Below are 19,464 nucleotides of genomic sequence, written 5' to 3'. Positions count from 1 at the left end.
CTGACACTAATAAGAAAAAACTTTGAAATTATCAGCGATTTCGGTGGTGAACTATCGTAGATTTAAGATTTCGAACAAACAAACATTTACATTTTTATTTATATTTATATAGATAGATGGATATCTATGGTAGATGCTTTTAGTGTTTTTTTTACATGCTAGACACACACATTTTATAACCCTCAATTTTATGTTAATTATAACTAGTCCAACCCTGATGCTTTGTTTCGCAGGATATATTAACATTCCATTGAACATTGAGAGTGGATCCAATGTGTTAAGTATTTTTATAGCTTAATAAAAGTTATTTCTGGCTCTGATGGTGTTGGAAGGTGCAAGGCTGACTCTTTGGATGTGAGGCGATAGCCTATTATTATTTTTATTACTTATTTACTATTCTGGCCTGCATTGGTAAAGTTACTTTTCAATGTAATTTATACTGTAGAACTGGTACATTGAAAAACCTACAACTCTCAACATATATAATACAAAATGATTAAAATTATAAAAAGTTCAGTTAGGTCACACACTTCCATTATCTCGCATTGGCACAAATGTTTTATTTAATTTTATCTTGCTAAGTGCTAAGCTCACAGATCTTCATGATTTCTTAAGTTGGAATTGAGGAATCTTTCTATTGAGTGATAAAGATGTGGTTTTACTCCAGTCAAACTGTGATCTTCATCTGGGTAACTCTGAAAATTAAAAAAATAATGTTTTCATTGAACATACTAATAGTTAGTGTTTACAAGAATAATAAAAAGATAATATTTAGCAAATTAAAATATTGTTGTTGTTATGGTGTCTTATTTGTAATGGATATTTCAAAATGAATCATAGAAGGGACATTGTAAACTAAAAGTAAATACAATGACCTCTTAATTTAGGATAGAAATATCCTTTCAAATGTTGTGATGCCTGAGTTCACCATTCAATAGTTTTGTGGCTTCATATACCATGCAAAAAGATTATGAGGAAGGTAACTATAATGGCAACTTCTTAGTATCATGACAACGCGCGAGCATTGCTATATTAAATTAGTTTTAGTAATAAGATCCAACATAATATTATCATGATATTTGACATATACTATCATGACATTTGACTATTCATGATAGGCGACATATATTATCATGATGTATCATGGCATGTAGCATATCGTATGTGACGTAGGTACTTATTATCATGACTTGAGACTTGTATCATAATGTGTGAGTAATCAGGGCATTGACATACATAATAATATGTACTATCACATGTCGATAACATAATAGGGTGAACGCTCCTATAGTCAGCCTGTGCCTATTGTCAGCCTCTTTCATAATTTCGTGAAATAATAAGAAAAATGTGCACTCTATCACCATCTATGAGAATGTTCACGCACTAGTAACTAATGAACCAAACATGGTTTCAAAATGGCGGCTCTAACTTATTTTCTGTCCCTATATTCGACCGTTGCTTTCAAACAAGTGAAGACCTGTCAGACATTCTCCCGCGCGCCATAATAAATTTGCAGTTGACGACTGTTTCAAAGTAAGTTTAAAAACCCTGAATTTTACTAATATTGTTGAGTTAAGTGTTATTTTATGTTTCTGTGATTATTTTGCCTTGTTTTCAAGCATTCAAATTATGTTTATGATGTTTGATTTTTGCAATGTTGTGGTGGTTGACTTTAGGAACAAATTTTGTTAGAGCATCCTAAAGTCAGCCGGGGGGGCTGTCCTTAGGCCATGTGTAGGTTATTTCAAATATGGAATCTAAGTGTGCAGTAGTGTTCTCTATCTTTACAATGTGATCTTACATACACAAATAAATGCATTAAAATAAAAACACCAAAGGTCAGCCGCCTCATTTTGTTTTGGGGTAGACGTGGCTGACTTTAGGAACTTAATGATCCAAATGTCAGCCATCAACGTGCTAATACACTTTATGGCATGGTGAATGATTTAATGTTGTATTTGAATTCTAGGTAGGTATTCATAAAAACGAAATTCAACATGCCGAAAGAGAAGATCGTCAAACCAAAGGGATATAAAAAACCCCTTTTACAATACGACCGAAGCAAAATTGAAGATGCTCTCCGAGCAATAAGGGGAGATCAAATTAGCATCAGAGAAGCCAGCAGAAAATATGGAGTTCCCAGGGGAACTCTACAAGATCGTCTCCACGGCAGAGTTCCTGATAAAACAAATATGGGTAGAGATACCACATTAACTAAAGAGGAAGAAGAGTCTTTGGTGCAATGGTTATCCGAATTGGCCAAATGTGGATTTTCAAGAAAGAAGGATGATCTTTTAAACACAGTTCAAAAAATTATGAAGGATGACAAACCCCCAACCCCTTCACAAATGATAGACCGGGAAGAAAATGGTACGACCTATTTATTAAGAGACATCCAATCTTGAATGAGCGTGTCCCGGAAGGTATAAGTAAGGGTAGAGCGGTTGTTACTGAAGAGTACATACGCAAATGGTTTAATGATCTCAAAAAGTATTTAAGTGACATCAATGCTATAGATCTTTTGGAAGACCCGAGAAGAATACTTAATGGCGATGAAACCAGTTTTAGTGTTTGCCCTGAAACTGGAAAAGTTATCGCACCAAAAGGCTGGAAAAATGTATACGAAATTCAAGCCGGGAATGAAAAAGAAACTATAACGGTATTGTTAGTTTTCACAGCTGCAGGTGACACCTTACAACCGATGGTCGTCTTTCCATATGTTCGACCACCGCGAGATGTAATACAAAGTATGCCCGATGAGTGGTTTCTTGGTCGTTCGGAGACTGGTCGGATGAGGAGTGAAATATTCTTTGAATACGTAGCCAATGCAGTGAATTCTTGGTTGGAGAAAAACTCTGTTCCAAAACCAGTACTCTTGTTAGTAGATGGGCATAAATCCCACCTTACTCTTGAGCTGAGCAAATTCTGCAATGATAATCAAATAATTCTCTATTCATTACCCCCAAACACGACTCACTTGATGCAACCAGCTGACGTCAGCGTTTTCCGGCCTCTTAAAGTCGAATGGCGAAAAACTATTAGAGAATGGCAAGGGAATTCGGAAAATTATAATTCAGTCTTGTCTAAGAGCACCTTTTGTCCATTACTGAACAAAGTGCTACAAAAAGATATGACAGATATTATTAAGAATGGGCTTAGAAAATGTGGGCTGTTCCCTTTTAACCCGGATGCCGTTGACTACACTAAGTGTATTCAAAATACATTAGAGCGTGCGGAAAATACCAACAGAATTGAACAATTAACCACTCCAAAAGATGCGGTTACTTTTAACAGACAAGAAATAATAACAGCACAAAACGTCATCAAAAGCATAAAAAAACAATTAGAGGATGAGAACATAGATGCACTCCGTGTTATCGAAATTATCGAAGCTTCTTTTACTGAAGCAGACAATCGTGTTGTCACTATTGGAAACTACGTTTTAAATTCCAAAGGTGTTCTGGAACCAGATGCTGACCCTCAACCCTCAACTTCAGGCTATGAAGCAAATGAATTACAAATTAGTGATTGCATAGTAAATTGCGACCAAGAAGATGCTCAAAATAATTTATTTTTGTCTATTCCTGATGATGATTTTGAATCACTGGACATGACAAATCATTCCAATTTCTCTCTCCACTCAAGCCCTACCTCAATTATTACTAAGTCTGTAAATACACCACCGCCGGTGCCTGCAACAACACCTTTGTCGTGCGTAACCAAAAAAATTAAAAGCGGAATATCTCCCTCCTTCAGCAATCACTTGTTCACTCCAAAATGTTTGCAATTTGGAAAAAGAAAATTGAAACCAGGAGAACCGATGCCGATGGCAATTTCGTCTGATGCTTGGAAGAATTACATGGCCAAAAAAGAAGATATAAAACAGGCACTAGTAAAAAAGAGGATTGAAAGGCAAGAAGCAATAAAAAAAGAAAAGAAGAACAGGCTACAAAAATAGAAGAACGAACGAAAAGAAGGGAAGAACAAATGAAACGAAAAGCAAACACTGACAAATACAAGAACCTAGGACAAAAGACTGGAGAAACCAATAAGAAATTAAATGTAACATCTACTCAATCTAAAATTTCAAGCACTGGATGTGAAGAAGAATTACACAGTGATGTAGTAGATGATGATCTGAAAAAATCTAAAATTTCATGCACTGGATGTGAAGAAGAATTAATCAGTGATGTAGAAGACGATGATCTGAAAACTGTTGGTTGTGACATCTGTCCAAGATGGTATCACCTCAAGTGTACCCAAAAACACCTTATGCGGAAGTTGCTTCTAAACAATTTACTTGCCATATTTGTCTGCTTACTATGTAGATATAAATAAAATTGCTACTATTGAATACCTATTTTTTTAATTTCACGTCATATGTAATAATTTAAAACCCTCAGCCGTCGACTAGGCTGACTTTAGGAACTCGAAAGGCTGGAGATAGGCACATGGTGGCTGACTTTGGGTGATTTTGGCATTTAATTTTTGAAAGGCCTTTAAATCATTTTCATTGAAACAAATACATTTCCAATAATGATAAGTGAATAGTCTGTTCTTTGAACTATAATAAGGTGTAATTGTTAGAAACTTAAACGCTATTTACTACTTTTTAAACTGTAATAAATCAAGTAAAAATCTTAAGAGGCTGACCTTTGGGACATTCACCCTATATGTACCAAAAGCAATGGCCTTTTTCAATACTATCACAAACGAATATTCATTTGAATGCGCTTTACACAAACATTATTTTGTGTAAAATACAGAAAACATTTGATTATGACATGTACGTCATTTATCATACTTAGTTTCTGCTTATGACATGTTATAGCATGGCGGTTGGCATATTTGAAAGCATTGATTGATTTCTTCATTATAATTTGGCATTATAAGACATGTAATGCCAAATCAGTGAAAGGAGATGTAATGGAATAGGCCAATAGACTTACCAACTGAGTAAAGAGCACATCATTCTGCTGTAAGGTCCGAGCCAACATCATGGATTGCTGGTAATGTACATTGTCATCTAATGTTCCATGGACCAGCATGAATTTCTTTTTACTGAGAGCTTCCGCCTGTAATATCAGAAAAAGAAAAACGAATCAAGTTTTGTCAACAGAAATGTTATTCCCGATCTTTTAACGTTAGACTAGTTGAACGATAGCTACCCATATTTAGGTCTCATCGCTCTAGCATTGAGGAATGACTGACTAAATTTAGGAAGCCGATTTTTTTGAATTTATTTCAATGTATTTTTAAATTCTCGCAAACAGCTCAATTATAAACATACAAATATGGGATAAACAATGAAATATAGGTAGATTCATTAGCCTTAAATCACAGTAACCAGTTTATATGTTGACATATTAATTTTATGAAGGAGCGTGGCCGAAACCAAAACCATAAATCTCCAGCTCTCAAGAAATCTAATTTTTAAATACCCCATCGCTCGAGTGGTTAATGACCCTGTACACTAGTGACCCACTTCTTGTAAAAGTATTACTATTAATTATAAGAAGATTGAATCGAAGATCTGAAGCTGTTAATCATAATCCATGTTTAGTTTTCCATGTTAGGTTCCTCGCAATCTAACCCTTCCCCTCCCCTTACCCTTCAGTGTCACAACATACCCAGTGGGAAATGCCATAACCCTTTGCAACCGGCATAAAAAATCCGAATTTTGATGGGTAGACACTAGTATGTAGAGCTCTTAGTTATGATTCTATAGGTCTGGGCGACTTACTACCATAAATAAAGTTCCTGCACGTTCGATCGACACCGGTTCTGTTCCCAAAAACCAATTTATTTTCCGTCAAGATTTTTCCAAAGACAAACTCACACTCAAATGGAACCGACTGTAAAGGGATAAGAGACAGGCTTTAGACAGTTGGGAGAAATTAGAATTCTTGTGCGGTATTCACGTAACAAAAAAAAAACCTTATACATATTAAACATCTTAATTCAGCTGACTCTCTGAGGTAGGTAGTGTGGAAATGTTTAATAAGATATTTTTATGAAACATAAATTACTGTATTCTATAGTAAAATGTGTTAACAAGGATTTTATCTCTCTTCCACAGAGATTGTAACATAGATAATAGAATGGACAATGAAAGATTATTAGCATGAAATATGCATAAGTGTCGCCAACATTGTTCACCGCTTCTACAAACAGCAGCAACTCGTCTTTCATTGGCTCCACTGCTTTGATAGTCGTTGCAATTTGGTCCTAGCTCAGCAACAATTAGCATGTTTCTATTATTTTGTGGGTTACTGTTATGTTTGTACTACAGTGGTCTTTTAACTTACAATTTCAATAGTATTCAGGTCAGCGGCTGAATATCCGATCTTGTTATCCTCTGATGAAGGAATCCCCATGAAGCGTTCAGTGTAGATGGAGTCGTAGTATAGCCAGTCTGTCACGGGCGCCACTGAAATGGCGCACTTGAAGGTGTCTCCACCCCGGGCCAGCGACAGCGCCGCGGCAAATCCTCCATAGGACCACCCCCAGATACACGTCTTTTCTGGATCTATGTAGCCGAGATTTTTCTGAAGATGCCTGAAAAAATATTTTAATAAAATCTGATCATTAATTTGTAAACAAAATACCTCTTAGAAGATTTTTTAAAGACTAACATTTCTGGAATACAAATAACCTGATAATTTTTGAAAAACTCCTCCCATCACCATAATAAGCAGAAAATGTTGCTTGTGCAATGATGGCAGACTTGCCTAGCAGAGGTATTGAACCACAATGCCAGGGTAGGAACCAAATGCATTATCAAGTCAGCCACTACACAGTCAAAATTAATTGTATAAAATATTACAGCTAAGTTTTTAGATTCTCACGGCCAAAAGCATTTTTGTTGTTTGTTTTTGGGGTGTTATGCCATACACATCTTCGGATCTACCGGATCTGCCCTGATGATGGACACTGCAACGCTGTCCGAAACGTCGGCTAAAGAAGGAGTTAGCGCAACACGGCATAACACCCCAAAAACAAACAACAAAAATATTACAGCTTGTTCCAGAGCGTTAGATACTCTCAGCATCACCCTGGTGAAAGACCACCAATCGGAATCGAAATATTACTTAAAATGACTTGCTGAGTTTGATAACCAGATTTGTGTTTGATAGCCAGGTCTCAACCGTCCTCTTCCCCATATCCTTCCCTTTTCAACTTTCTTAAGCCTCAAAATTATCCAAAATGCAGTTTCCATAGTCCTAAAGGTTCCAGACAGAGCAGTTGATACTCTTATGCAGTACTGGAAAGAGCAGAAGACCAAAAAAAATTGAAGTGTTTTATAGAAGCGGTCCAGGCTCTCCAAGGATTTTACCAATAATACGATACAATATGATTTATACTATCATAACAAAGGCTAATATATAGTATAAATTTGTAAATTATTTTCAATAAAAAAAGAAATGCAAACCTTGTGACGTTGATCTGGTCATTGATCTCCACCGTTCCCAGGTTCCTGTATCCGGAGAAGAGATTATTGTTTCCCTTCAGGCCAGACCCTCGGCCGTCTATGAGCGCCAGCATGATGTTCCAGCGCGCCACAAGAGACGCACCCCAGTCCAGCTGCCATCTCTCCAGCACTTGGTAGGAATCGGGACCACCATAACTGACAACAAACAAAAAAATACATTTAATATATTCTTTCAAGAGAATTCTTTCTTTTAGAAAACTGGAGGAGACTGCAATTACATATTTAAATGGTTTTAAATGACAACACCAAGATAACGGCTAAATAATGTAAGTTTAAAAAATCGCTATTCTTCAAATCAATATTTTCACATCAACGTCAAAAGGTGTTCAGAAATTATAAGTTGTATTTCTTTACAGAAGATGAGACTACACGGTATTCTAAGGAAATTTAATTTTCAAAATTGTTTTAACCTCTTTTTTGCCAGCGTTTCGTTAAGAAGAAAAAAATCATTTCTCTAATTATAACTAGCTATTCTGGAGAAACTACTTATGGTAGATAAAATACTGTTTTTTTTTTTTAAATATAAACACATTATCTTAAAACCAAACAAGTCACATAACATAATTTTTTCCAAAAACAAATAAGTTAATATAAAAATAAATAAATAAAAATATAGTAAGTAAAAAGAAAAAAAACATATGGAAAATTTGAGTTATGTAATTTTTCCTATCCAATGTCAATCTGTAAATCAGATTGTGAAGCCAAACATAACTTCACATTTCAATCTACTATATAGTTTGTTCTAAAATCAGTGTTGCCCAAAATAGGTAATAAAAATTATTAGTTTCATTTTATCAAATTTTTTGTCTTCGTTGACAGTCTGTAACTTACACATTAACCAGCATTGGGTATTTGGTGGCTCCTGAGAGATCTGCGTTGGGAGGGGTCATCAACAGGACTTGTGCCGGAGGTAGAGAGTCCTGAGCAACCTGCACGGTGAACCGTCTCACCACGGGGGTTTCTTTGTAAGACAAATACTCTGCCAATTTCTCATTCAACTCCCAGTCCTTTATCTTGATTCCACTCTGAAATGAAAAATATATATTATTATGGATTGAAAATACAATGAGTTGATTCCAGGGCTGATTACATTAATCTATTTATTATAAACCTACCATTAGGATCAGTGTGTAGCCGCTCCTGACAACAAACAGTACACTTGCGCTACAAGCGGAAAAGGTCCTTGAAGCTGTTCTCCAAGACATTTGAGAATCTTGACATGATGAACAATGTCTCTTCATCTTGTTTGCTCAATCATTTTTTTCTCATAAACTCCACACAAGTAGAGATTTAGAACAAAGTAATTAGGTGAAGAGAATTGACTCGTTATACGGCGTCCAGAAACACGTAGTACAAGCGGTAAACTCGAAAATCTACATTATATTTGGAATCGATTTTGCAGTATGTATAACTATTTTGATTTGAGGTTTCGTTTTCGTGTATATTATTTTGTTTTTGAGTATGTAAAGTAAAAATCGGTCACTACGGGATTAATATCTCCAAAAGTTTTCTAACCCGTTAGTTGACAATTTTTTTTTGAAAAGTTAAAAAAATGCGCACATTAAAAATAAAGATTTATGGGTTTTACACATGTACTATGAGTTACCGGACACCGTGTATATACCGAACTATAATAAAACACCTTCCGACTTCTGAATTAGGGTCTTATTATTATATACATTTCTCAGATGCCATAATATAAGCTCTATAATAAAAAATATTTTACATTTTATTCCATTATTGCCAGTATTTATTTTTATAATTAAAAACTTACCTTTGTGTAAACGTGTGTTTCTGGAACTTGAGGTCCCATGCAGGAGATGACAATGAATGATCCACCCTTACTTATTTCTGCCTCATTGTACAAACACTGACTGCCGGTGGAATGGCTAATATTGCATGTGAAACATTTGATTTCTCCGTCCAGGGTGACAGAATATAAATGCTGATATGCAGAGTCCTTGACACTCGTTCCCGTGTACCATCTACAAAATAAAAATGCATTGAAAATGCTCTCATTTAACTTCTTGTGTGTCAAAGTATAATTAAGGATATTTTCAAAAAAACATCTCCGAATATAACTGGCCATTCTGGGGAAACTTTTTATGGTAGATTATATACTAATTTTATAAATATATTAAAACATTATGTATCTGGTAAAACGGCACAATTTAGAAAAGTTTTGATAAAAAACAAATAAGTTATTACCAAAATAGAAAATATAGCTGGCGCGCTGCGATAAATTGTTTTATTTGAATGATTCCCATACTATTTATTGTATTGTTAACTTTGTATTCCACTTATCTCAATGTTTCGTAAATCTCTTTGTTTTCTTCCGACACTTAGAGTTCTGCTTTATGTAATTATATTTATATAACTTTGCTATTTAATATGTTATTTAACAACGCCACAAAATGAACATTTTGCAATGTTTTTAAAATAATAAAAATTGAATTGAATATCTAACCTAACCTACAATCCCTTTTCTTAATGCCCCATTATTTGGTGGATGTTAAGTTTAATTTTTCTTAAAAAGAAAGACAAAAATTCCTCAGGTTACAAATAACCTATATAACCCTAATATTCACTATAAAAAAAAAAAAAAAAAAAAAAAAATAACCTGACAATGTTTGAAAATCTCCTACTACCACCACAGTAAGCGGAAAATGATGCTTGTGTTGTGATGGAGGCTAGCCGAGGAATTGAACACACTACACCTAGGTGGGACCCAAACGCGATGTTAACTCAGCCACCGACCGGTAAGATAGGTAAGCTCTATTTGTTGGGTTTGGTTTAAAAGTGGCAGTATCATCTCAGTGATTGTGAGAATGTAGGTAGAAGATACAGCCAATTTATTTTTAACTTTCAGTTTTATTTTGTCTACACAACACTCATGCACCAAATTTTTCTTGTGGTTCACTTTGAGTTATGAAAATGAATAGTATTATGTGAAAAAAAATTACAAATTAGTGTTAATTGGTGTTAATAAGTACTGAAATCTAGTAGACTTAAAATTAAGGTTGAACGCAACATTTGTGATAATCTATGCGTTCATAGATGGCATTAAGTAATTATTTTAATTTTAAAGAATTGAGTTTTTTTACAGACAACACTTTTTATTCATATTCATATTGCGTATGCACGAGCACAAACAATTAATGTGTTTTAATATTGTAAAGCAATACCTTGAAAAAATCGTATTTTTTTTTTTTTTAAATAATTAAATTTACGCCATGTATGAACACATAGAATATAACGAGCGTGACATTTAACATCAACGTGAATATGTAAAAAAAAAAAACTTACAGTGTTTCAGCTGTCTCGTCCCAGTGCAAGATTTCAATGACTGTTTTGGGCACTTTGGTCAAGTATGTTTTATCCCATTCGTCTTGTTTGTTTTCAGATATCATAGCAACCTGCCTCCAAGAATCATTCTCAATTTTCTAAAATAAAATCATCATTAATTTTTCAAACTTATCAACAATTTTCAAAGTATATAATAACATAATGATTTGCATGTACAACAAAACTTAATAAAGGGAATAATAATATTTATATTGGTACAAGTTAATTATTTATTATGAAAACAGATTCTCACCTCAGGTAATATAGTAAAGTATGATTTGCCTCCTGGTCTAAAAACAGGTGCATGAAGGACATCAACCCATCCTTCTGTCTCAGAGTACTGGAATACCTGAAAGAGAAAATATATATATTAATTACCAAAAAATAAAACTTATTCAATGATAAGATCACTGATACGTAAATCTAGATATAATTTTTGGTTTAATTTTATTTTATACTTTTTAACTTCGTCAATAGATGGCAGTATTGTAAAAATTAAATATGTATAAAGTTAAACATTTCGTCAAGAGATGTCACTCTTGTAAGGAATTTACTTATCAACATATCATGATAATTAGCAATTTTAAATTTAATTATTTACAATGTGGCTGTTTATAACTTTCTCCCTTTTCTGTACAACAAACATTAGATAAAGTAATATCACCTAAAACATTACAATGGTTACTAGATATAGAAACTGATGAATTTTTGCAACATGAAAATTATTATTCAGATAAATTCAATGGGGATTCAGTAAAAAATCAGAAAGCAAACTTACTTGTCGACATACTGTGTCACATAGGAATGTTAGAGACTCGTTCTGAACTCTATTTGTCCATGTGATGGCCACTGTAGAGTTGGTGGCAAATGTGACACTGGCTACCAGTGGCCTGAAATTAAGATACAATATTTATTTATTTTTACAATTGGTAGACCTATAAAAATCAAATAGTCAATGTTAGTTAGGTCTTAAGTCCACCAAGAGATAGAGCTTATTTTATTCATAAGATTGCCATTAACAGATACTTTAGACCAGGTGACATACTCCTATTGTAATCACAAACGGAGGGAATATACATTTTCAGGTAGAAGAAAATGGGGGGAGATGAGAGATAGATTGGGTAATAGATGACTATTCATACTAAACATATATATTTATATATCACGATTTCGAATGCTATCCAAAATGAATTGAGTATGAAATGTCAAAATAATATCAGCTTTCCACATAAAAATAGAAAATGAACCAATGCATTGTATATTCTAAAATACCCAACCGATGCAATGCAGATGTAGAATTACGGCATTTTCCCCTCATGAAGTTTGTCCCTTCAAAATACCCAATCATTTTGAAAATGCGGACATTTCAAATGCTTTTAAAACCTGTGGTAGACAACGCTATAAGCACGTATATTTTAGTTTTATTTATGCTGAAATAGGCCAAGCCAAGATGCATTCAGCGTAATATGTCGCCTACCTAAAGAGGATGTAATATTTTTGGTAACTAGATTTATCCCCTCCCCCTCCCTCAAGGGACCCTAAGATATGTTTGCAGACTGCCTTCTGAGTTTTAGATCCGCCCCTGATGCTGTCAGAATCGCCCCGATGAGAGACCACCATTCTTAATCAAAACATTGCTTGAAAGTGTTTAGTGACATGATCTGAATAGTCAGTTCAACACTTCTCCTCTCTACTCCCTTCAGCCTCACCTACTGATATCCCTACTGACTCCGGACAGCCAGGAGCAAATAGGGATTCTTGTGTGGTAATCACATAAAGGAAGATAAACCTACTTAAAAAGGTTAAATAATAATTTTACTCACTCTGTTAGTGAATCTGGAACTGGAATGTTTATAGGTTCAAGTGGGCTGGAAAGATTAACCAGGACAACTTCAGCAGTGGGGTTTGTGGTACCTGCCTAGGACAAATACAAAGGACATACAAAGAATTACAATACTATAAACTTACATGTCGTAACATTAGAACAGAACATACGGTTCCATGATATTTCATCAAAATGAAAATTTAACAAACCTTTAAAAAGTGATATAGAGTCATTGAAAGTGATGAAACAAAAACTAGGTTTAATAATTACCTATATAACCAATTTAACCTAGTTTTTGTTTCATCATTAATAATTACCTATGTAACCTATTTAACCTAGTTTTTGTTTCATCACTTTTCACGACTTTATATCACTTTTTGGAGGTGTGTTGAATTTTTTTTTTGATGATATACCCGGTCACCGTTACGTATACCCAGTAAGTAACTAATGAACGAAAAACTATTTTTTACTTCCATAGACATTTTATATTCACAAAATCTACAGTAGCGACGCCATAGGCTGCATTAAGTAAAGTTAAGTGTGTCAAGCTGTAAAATGTAAATTGTTTATATTCTGATTGCATAATAAAAGGTGGCATGTTTAGTTCAATAGCTAAGGTGGGTGTTAAAAATTAATAAAGTAGCAATTGAGAATGAATACACAGAGAAACAAAGATTAATTGATCCATTGTCATAACATATAAGTGGATAAAGCAATTATTTAACAGATATAAATCAATTATCATAGTTGCATCCTAAGCAAACAATTATCTACTACAAAGAAGAAATGCATTATTTTGTTGTGCATCCTGTATAATGCACTCGTAATATCATTTAATGATATACTACACATTATAAGAGTAAAATAATCACAAGATGAGACATTAATAAACAGTTATTGTATTATAACTATGATGTACTAGACATTATATGAGTAAAATAATCACAATATGAGATATTAATAAACAGTTATTGTATTGTAACTATGATATACATACTACACATTATATGAGTAAAATAATCTCAAGATGAGACATTAATAAACAGTTATTGTATTCTTACTATGAAATACTACACCTTATATGAGTAAAATAATCACAAGATGAGACATTAATAAACAGTTATTGTTTTGTAACTATGATATACTACAGATTATATGAGTAAAATAATCACAAGATGAGACATTAATAAACAGTTATTGTATTGTAACTATGCATTAACCACTTGAGTGATGGCATATTTACAAAAAAAATGCCCGTGTGATGGAGGTTTCCAGGCGTTTGGTTTTGGATTCGGCCACGCTCATTAAAAAAATCATATCTCCAAATATCAATACACAAACATATGAACTGCTTACTTTGGTTTAAATCCAATGAGTCCACTTATACTTCATCGTTAATCCCATATTTGGAGATTTTATTTTTAAAAAAAACAAGACATAAAAAATTAATTGGCAAAAACCATCCACCTAAATTTAGGCAGCCATGGCTTAAGGCCTAGACCGATGAGACCTAAATATGAATAGCAATCGTTGAATAATAATAATAATTACATATTTAGGATGTATACATACCTTAGGATAGCGGATGGATAGTTGCCGTGTGTACTGCGAGTCGGGGTCCCCTGAATGTCCGTAGAACGGTATGGCCATGACGCGAGTCAAGCTGTCATTGAATTTCACGTACGCCATATTAGAGCCATCTTCCGAAAACCACAGTGCCTTGTTTGATCCAAAGATTTCCTCTGGAAAAAATAATATGTATTACACTAAATAAAAGAGGTAAATTTTTCATCAAAAATTCTATCCACTTGCATGATCAGTGCGATAAACTGACTCGATACTTGTCGTGGTTGATTTTTGGGGTATTGTGTTGTGTTGTGCTTCCTCATACTTAAGCCAACATTTCAGACAGCCTTGCGTATCTATTATCAGTGCAGATGGGCATATCCAGGCTGTCTAAAATATTAGCTAAAGGAGGTGGCAGCCCAACACTTCATGGTACCTCAAAAATCAATCACGATAATATTTTTAGCCGTGAGAATCGCAATAAATACTCTAATTGATCAGAAGCTGATAAAATGTATTTATCTATCAGCACCCGTCATGTACTGTAATTATTGCCCTGTTCTACTATAGTACCTAAGGGGTACAGCTATGTTAAGAAATGCAATTTGTTGAAACAATCTTTCAATTAAATATAATAATTAGCAGTTTTAGACTATTCTACTATACTGTTCTATAGTTAAATGAATGAAACGTCATTATTTAGTGAAATTGTACGAGGAAATTTTATGGGCACATTTGTTTTTAGTTTGGATATGCGAGTTGTTATAGGCAACTATACAACTACTAGTGGCAACTGAAAATAATTTTTTGAACGATGCAAAAATTCTCCTTTAGGCTGGCCGCATACATACGTTTTCCGTATTCGATTTCCGAATTCGTTTTCCGTATTCGGAATTCCGTGAGACTAGCGCAAACGTTCGTTTTTCTTCATTCGGAATGTATAAACGTCAGTACCAGTGTTGCCAACAAGGGCGATATATCGCCATTTAGGCTACTCAGAGCGAGAATCGGCGCCGAAAAAATCTAAAAGGCGACTGGCCAATTAAGCTACTTCAAAAACATCAATTTTAAACATGTCCCGAAATTCTCTAGCCACCCCCCCCCCTGAAATTTATTTTTCTTGGGACAAATTTTATATTTTCTTGAAATTCTCTAGCCACCCTCCCCATGAATTTTTTTATATTTTCTGGGGACAAATTTTATTTTTTTGAAATTCTCTAGCCACCCTCCCCATGAATTTTTTATATTTTCTGGGGACAAATTTTATTTTTTTGAAATTCTCTAGCCACCCTCCCCATGAATTTTTTTTATTTTTTGGCGACAAATTTTATTTTTTTGAAATTCTCTAGCCACCCTCCCCATGAATTTTTTATATTTTCTGGGGACAAATTTTATTTTTTTGAAATTCTCTAGCCACCCTCCCCATGAATTTTTTTTATTTTTTGGCGACAAATTTTATTTTTTTGAAATTCTCTAGCCACCCTCCCCATGAATTTTTTATATTTTCTGGGGACAAATTTTATTTTTTTGAAATTCTCTAGCCACCCTCCCCATGAATTTTTTTTATTTTTTGGCGACAAATTTTATTTTTTTGAAATTCTCTAGCCACCCTCCCCATGAATTTTTTTTATTTTCTGGGGACAAATTTTATTTTTTTGAAATTCTCTAGCCACCCTCCCCATGAATTTTTTTTATTTTCTGGCGACAAATTTTAAATTACCCCCCCCCCCAAGAAATTTTTATTTTCACGTAAAAACATCAATTTTAAACATGTCCCACCTAACAGCAAATTCGGCTACTTTACGCTACCTTATGTATGAGAAACGGCGATATTAGGTCAAGATCCGTTGGCAACACTGAATTACGAACGGAAATTTCCGTACGTTTGCGTCGGCACAAACAAACTGTATGCAATAGCTGCGTTCCACATGACGTCATTAGGTTTTTTCCATTCGGTTTCTCCGAACGCGCCGGCTCGCATTCGGAACGTGCGTAAGGAATTTGTGCCGTTCGGAACTAAAACGAACGTGTGCGGCAGTTAATGTATTTTCTACTGATTCCGTGCATTCGGATGTCCGAATACGGAAAACGAATTCGGAAATCGAATACGAAAAACGTATGTATGCGGCCAGCCTTAGTATTTGATGAATGTAATTTCATTCTGTGATGCAATGTTTTTTTCCAGGAAAGGGCTTCTAAATGTTGACTCATCTATTATCACTATTGTATTTGAATAGTTTATTAGATCCTGTTACTCTCAGGAAATGACAAAAGATAAACTCTTTATCTTGCATAGCATGCAAAACAATTATCTTGCAAAATTTGGTATGACATATGTATGTCCCTAACATGTCATCGAAAGAATACGATTTTACAGTACAACTCGGTTTATATGTAGTTATATTGAAGATATCAGTAAATGTGTACCAATACATAGAAACAAGCAATTCCGGGTTGCAAATAACTTGACAATATTTGAAAATCTCCTACTAACTTCCACTACCAATTACCTTCGTACACCCAATCTGCAACACCATTGTAAATGGTTCCTGGTTTTCCATCACTAGATATCTGTATGGTGGCATCGTTCACAGAACTTCTATAGTAAATGTTGTTATTTTGAACAAACGCCAGAGCATTTCCTCGTGGACCCCAAACAGCCAGTTCTAAATAGGTTTCATTGGCATCAGGTGTAATTACAAGTTGGTCACCAGTTTCCAGAGATATGGCCACATATTGAGCAGTATAACTATGTCTGTAGAGCTGAAATAAACATAAAAGTTAGTAGATATTCAACAATATTACGCATGTCTATTATTGCAGTTTTTATTATTAGTTTACTTCACTTCTGTTAACCTTTATTTACAGGAACAGCCGCTAATGGCTCACATGTGCGATAGCCGGATACGTTTTCACCCTAAGGTACGCGGGGCACAAGCCCAGGGAACCCCGGAACTCGTGCACATAGGCGGTGCTGCCGAGAGGCGAGTCCAGGGGGTATAAATCACCGGGCCGGGGTTTGTGAAGGAGCCTGAGCGATCGCAGTGCTTACATAATATTTATATAATTAATGGATGAAATAAATGTGTTAAGCTTAGTGTCAGACACAAATGTAATGTGCCGCCTTGGTCAAAGGCCGCAGTCATTTTCGTGGAATAACTTTCGAGTCCGATGTTGGAATTTTTAGGTAAAATTTAAAAAATATCTGTCGCTGTGGTGTTACTATTAAATTTTTCTTATTTTTTTAAATTGCGACGAAGCTTAAACCCGGCTTTTAAAGTTTTTTAACCTTTTAATTGCCGATCGAAAAAATAAATTGCTCATTTAGAAAATTATTTCTTTGGGTTCTCTATGTTACATAAATTCACCAGTTTAACGCTTGTACTAGTATCTGGACACTATGTATATAAACACAATTAGCACGAAGCACAATAAGGAGAAAGTTTGAGAAGAAAATGGGTGTGTTAGGTTTTATTGCATAGTTTGTTTAAATAATAATATTATGTACCTTTCTGTAACTCAGAGCCAACAGTAAATACTTTTTATCAGCTGATAACTGTTGATCGAATGATGTTCCTAGTATCTGCAAAAAAGTACTATTTTATGTTAAAAATTAAATTATTTTCATTACAATCAATATAAATTATTTTCAATACAATCAATACAAATTATTTTCATTACAATCAATATAAATTATTTTCATTACAATCAATATAAATTATTTTCAATACAATCAATATAAATTATTTTCATTACAATCAATTTAAATTATTTTCATTACAATCAATATAAATTATTTTCATTACAATCAATATAAATTATTTTCATTACAATCAATATAAATTATTTTCATTACAATCAATTTAAATTATTTTTATTACAATCAATATAAATTATTTTCATTACAATCAATATAAATTATTTTTATTATTTTATTATTTTTTTCATGTATATCGGTATTCCACGAGGTAAAGCTGTAAAGCCACAAGAAAAGAAGGAAAATAAATTCTGACGGATATATGAAAAGAAAGGTTAATTTATGCAAATTGAAAACCTTTTTGGAATAAATTTTACGAAATTTATTTTCTGTCTTTTATCCTGGGGCATGAACGGCTTTACACCACTCTAGGGAGACAAGATCCAAGTATTTATATATAAACAAATCAGCACTCAATGGGCTAATATATTATTATTTTTCAAAGAGATTTGCTGGCCTATGCTATACACTGTTCAACATTTATATTTATGCAAGCAAATAATCTTCATATAAAATTAGGTTTTTCATGCTTTGTAGGAGATTGGGTAAAGCTAAAAGATATTATTTTTTTGAACATTTACTCACTTGGTTGACATTTGAAAAAAGTATTTCCTCAGTGAAAGTTTGTACATTGTAAATAACGAGATTTCCTTCTTCGTCTATATATGTTAGCTCGTCATCTGCAAAAAGCAATGTTTACGAATTAGGCTCTTCATATACAGAGATACTTACAGGCTACGTAATTACAGGTTGCCGACCGATACGCTACACTTTAAAGCCGGTTTCCATCAACGGCGCTACCCGAATTATACTAAACTTGATTATTTTTTCAAGTGTATCCGTGGAATTAATACGATGTCAAGTGACTCTTGCAACAAAGACTGTAATATTGTTCTTCTTTATATTTACAAGCATAAAAATCGATCTAAAAGAAGATTTTGGGTTCACCTATACAACAATAATCATTGATATTCTCGAACCTCCAGAACAAATTTAACATTCAAATCTTGTTCGGACGTCAAGTGAATGCAACTCGCATAGCTTGCTACCAGCACAGTCAGTAGCATGCAATTGAAGTCAGACGCATCGTGTCGTGTACGAACATTAGCAAAATAGTACGGCGGATACTCACGAGCGGCGCGTATGCTACCTGCACAAAACTCGTCGCTTGTAAGTAAATGTGTACGAATGGCCTTAGGGTTTGCATTGTAATAACATGACACATACATTCCTACATATGAATCACATTATTACCCTCCATGCAGTATAACTAAGACTACATATTAGAGTAAAAATTGTGAATTGTTTGATATACACAATAAGAAACTTTATCTCTCCTATAGCACTGAAATCGTCCAATAATCAGCTCCTTATAAGGCGAAATTGAATAATATAATGCTAAGTAAACATTTGCAATCCGAATCGGGAATCGCGCCTTGTAGGAAAGGAACGAAGCAACCACAAGTGGCGTATCACGTC

At 34.1% G+C, this 19,464-nt stretch overlaps 1 protein-coding gene across 1 annotated transcript in view; it reads right to left on the bottom strand.

The window, feature by feature from the left end:
• Positions 1–179: 179 nt before the first annotated feature.
• The window catches only part of ome (dipeptidyl peptidase 4 omega), a 150,995-nt gene continuing 131,710 nt past the window's right edge, over positions 180–19,464 (bottom strand). Inside the window, exons 5-18 of the mRNA XM_089631608.1 lie at positions 18,571–18,665; positions 17,737–17,811; positions 16,739–16,991; positions 14,235–14,404; positions 12,661–12,755; positions 11,616–11,727; positions 11,091–11,186; positions 10,799–10,935; positions 9,267–9,477; positions 8,324–8,517; positions 7,433–7,627; positions 6,309–6,558; positions 4,950–5,075; positions 180–695 (exon numbers count right to left, since the gene is read on the bottom strand). Coding sequence (XP_089487734.1) covers positions 591–695; positions 4,950–5,075; positions 6,309–6,558; positions 7,433–7,627; positions 8,324–8,517; positions 9,267–9,477; positions 10,799–10,935; positions 11,091–11,186; positions 11,616–11,727; positions 12,661–12,755; positions 14,235–14,404; positions 16,739–16,991; positions 17,737–17,811; positions 18,571–18,665 — 2,114 coding nt within the window. The 3' untranslated portion in view covers positions 180–590. The remainder of the gene's footprint in view (positions 696–4,949; positions 5,076–6,308; positions 6,559–7,432; positions 7,628–8,323; positions 8,518–9,266; positions 9,478–10,798; positions 10,936–11,090; positions 11,187–11,615; positions 11,728–12,660; positions 12,756–14,234; positions 14,405–16,738; positions 16,992–17,736; positions 17,812–18,570; positions 18,666–19,464) is intronic.

The sequence above is a fragment of the Hesperophylax consimilis genome, chromosome 5, assembly GCF_061612785.1.
Source record: "Hesperophylax consimilis isolate HC1 chromosome 5, BYU_Hcon_1.0, whole genome shotgun sequence".
NCBI lineage: Eukaryota > Metazoa > Arthropoda > Insecta > Trichoptera > Limnephilidae > Hesperophylax > Hesperophylax consimilis.
This window is presented reverse-complemented; position numbering and strand designations above follow the sequence as displayed.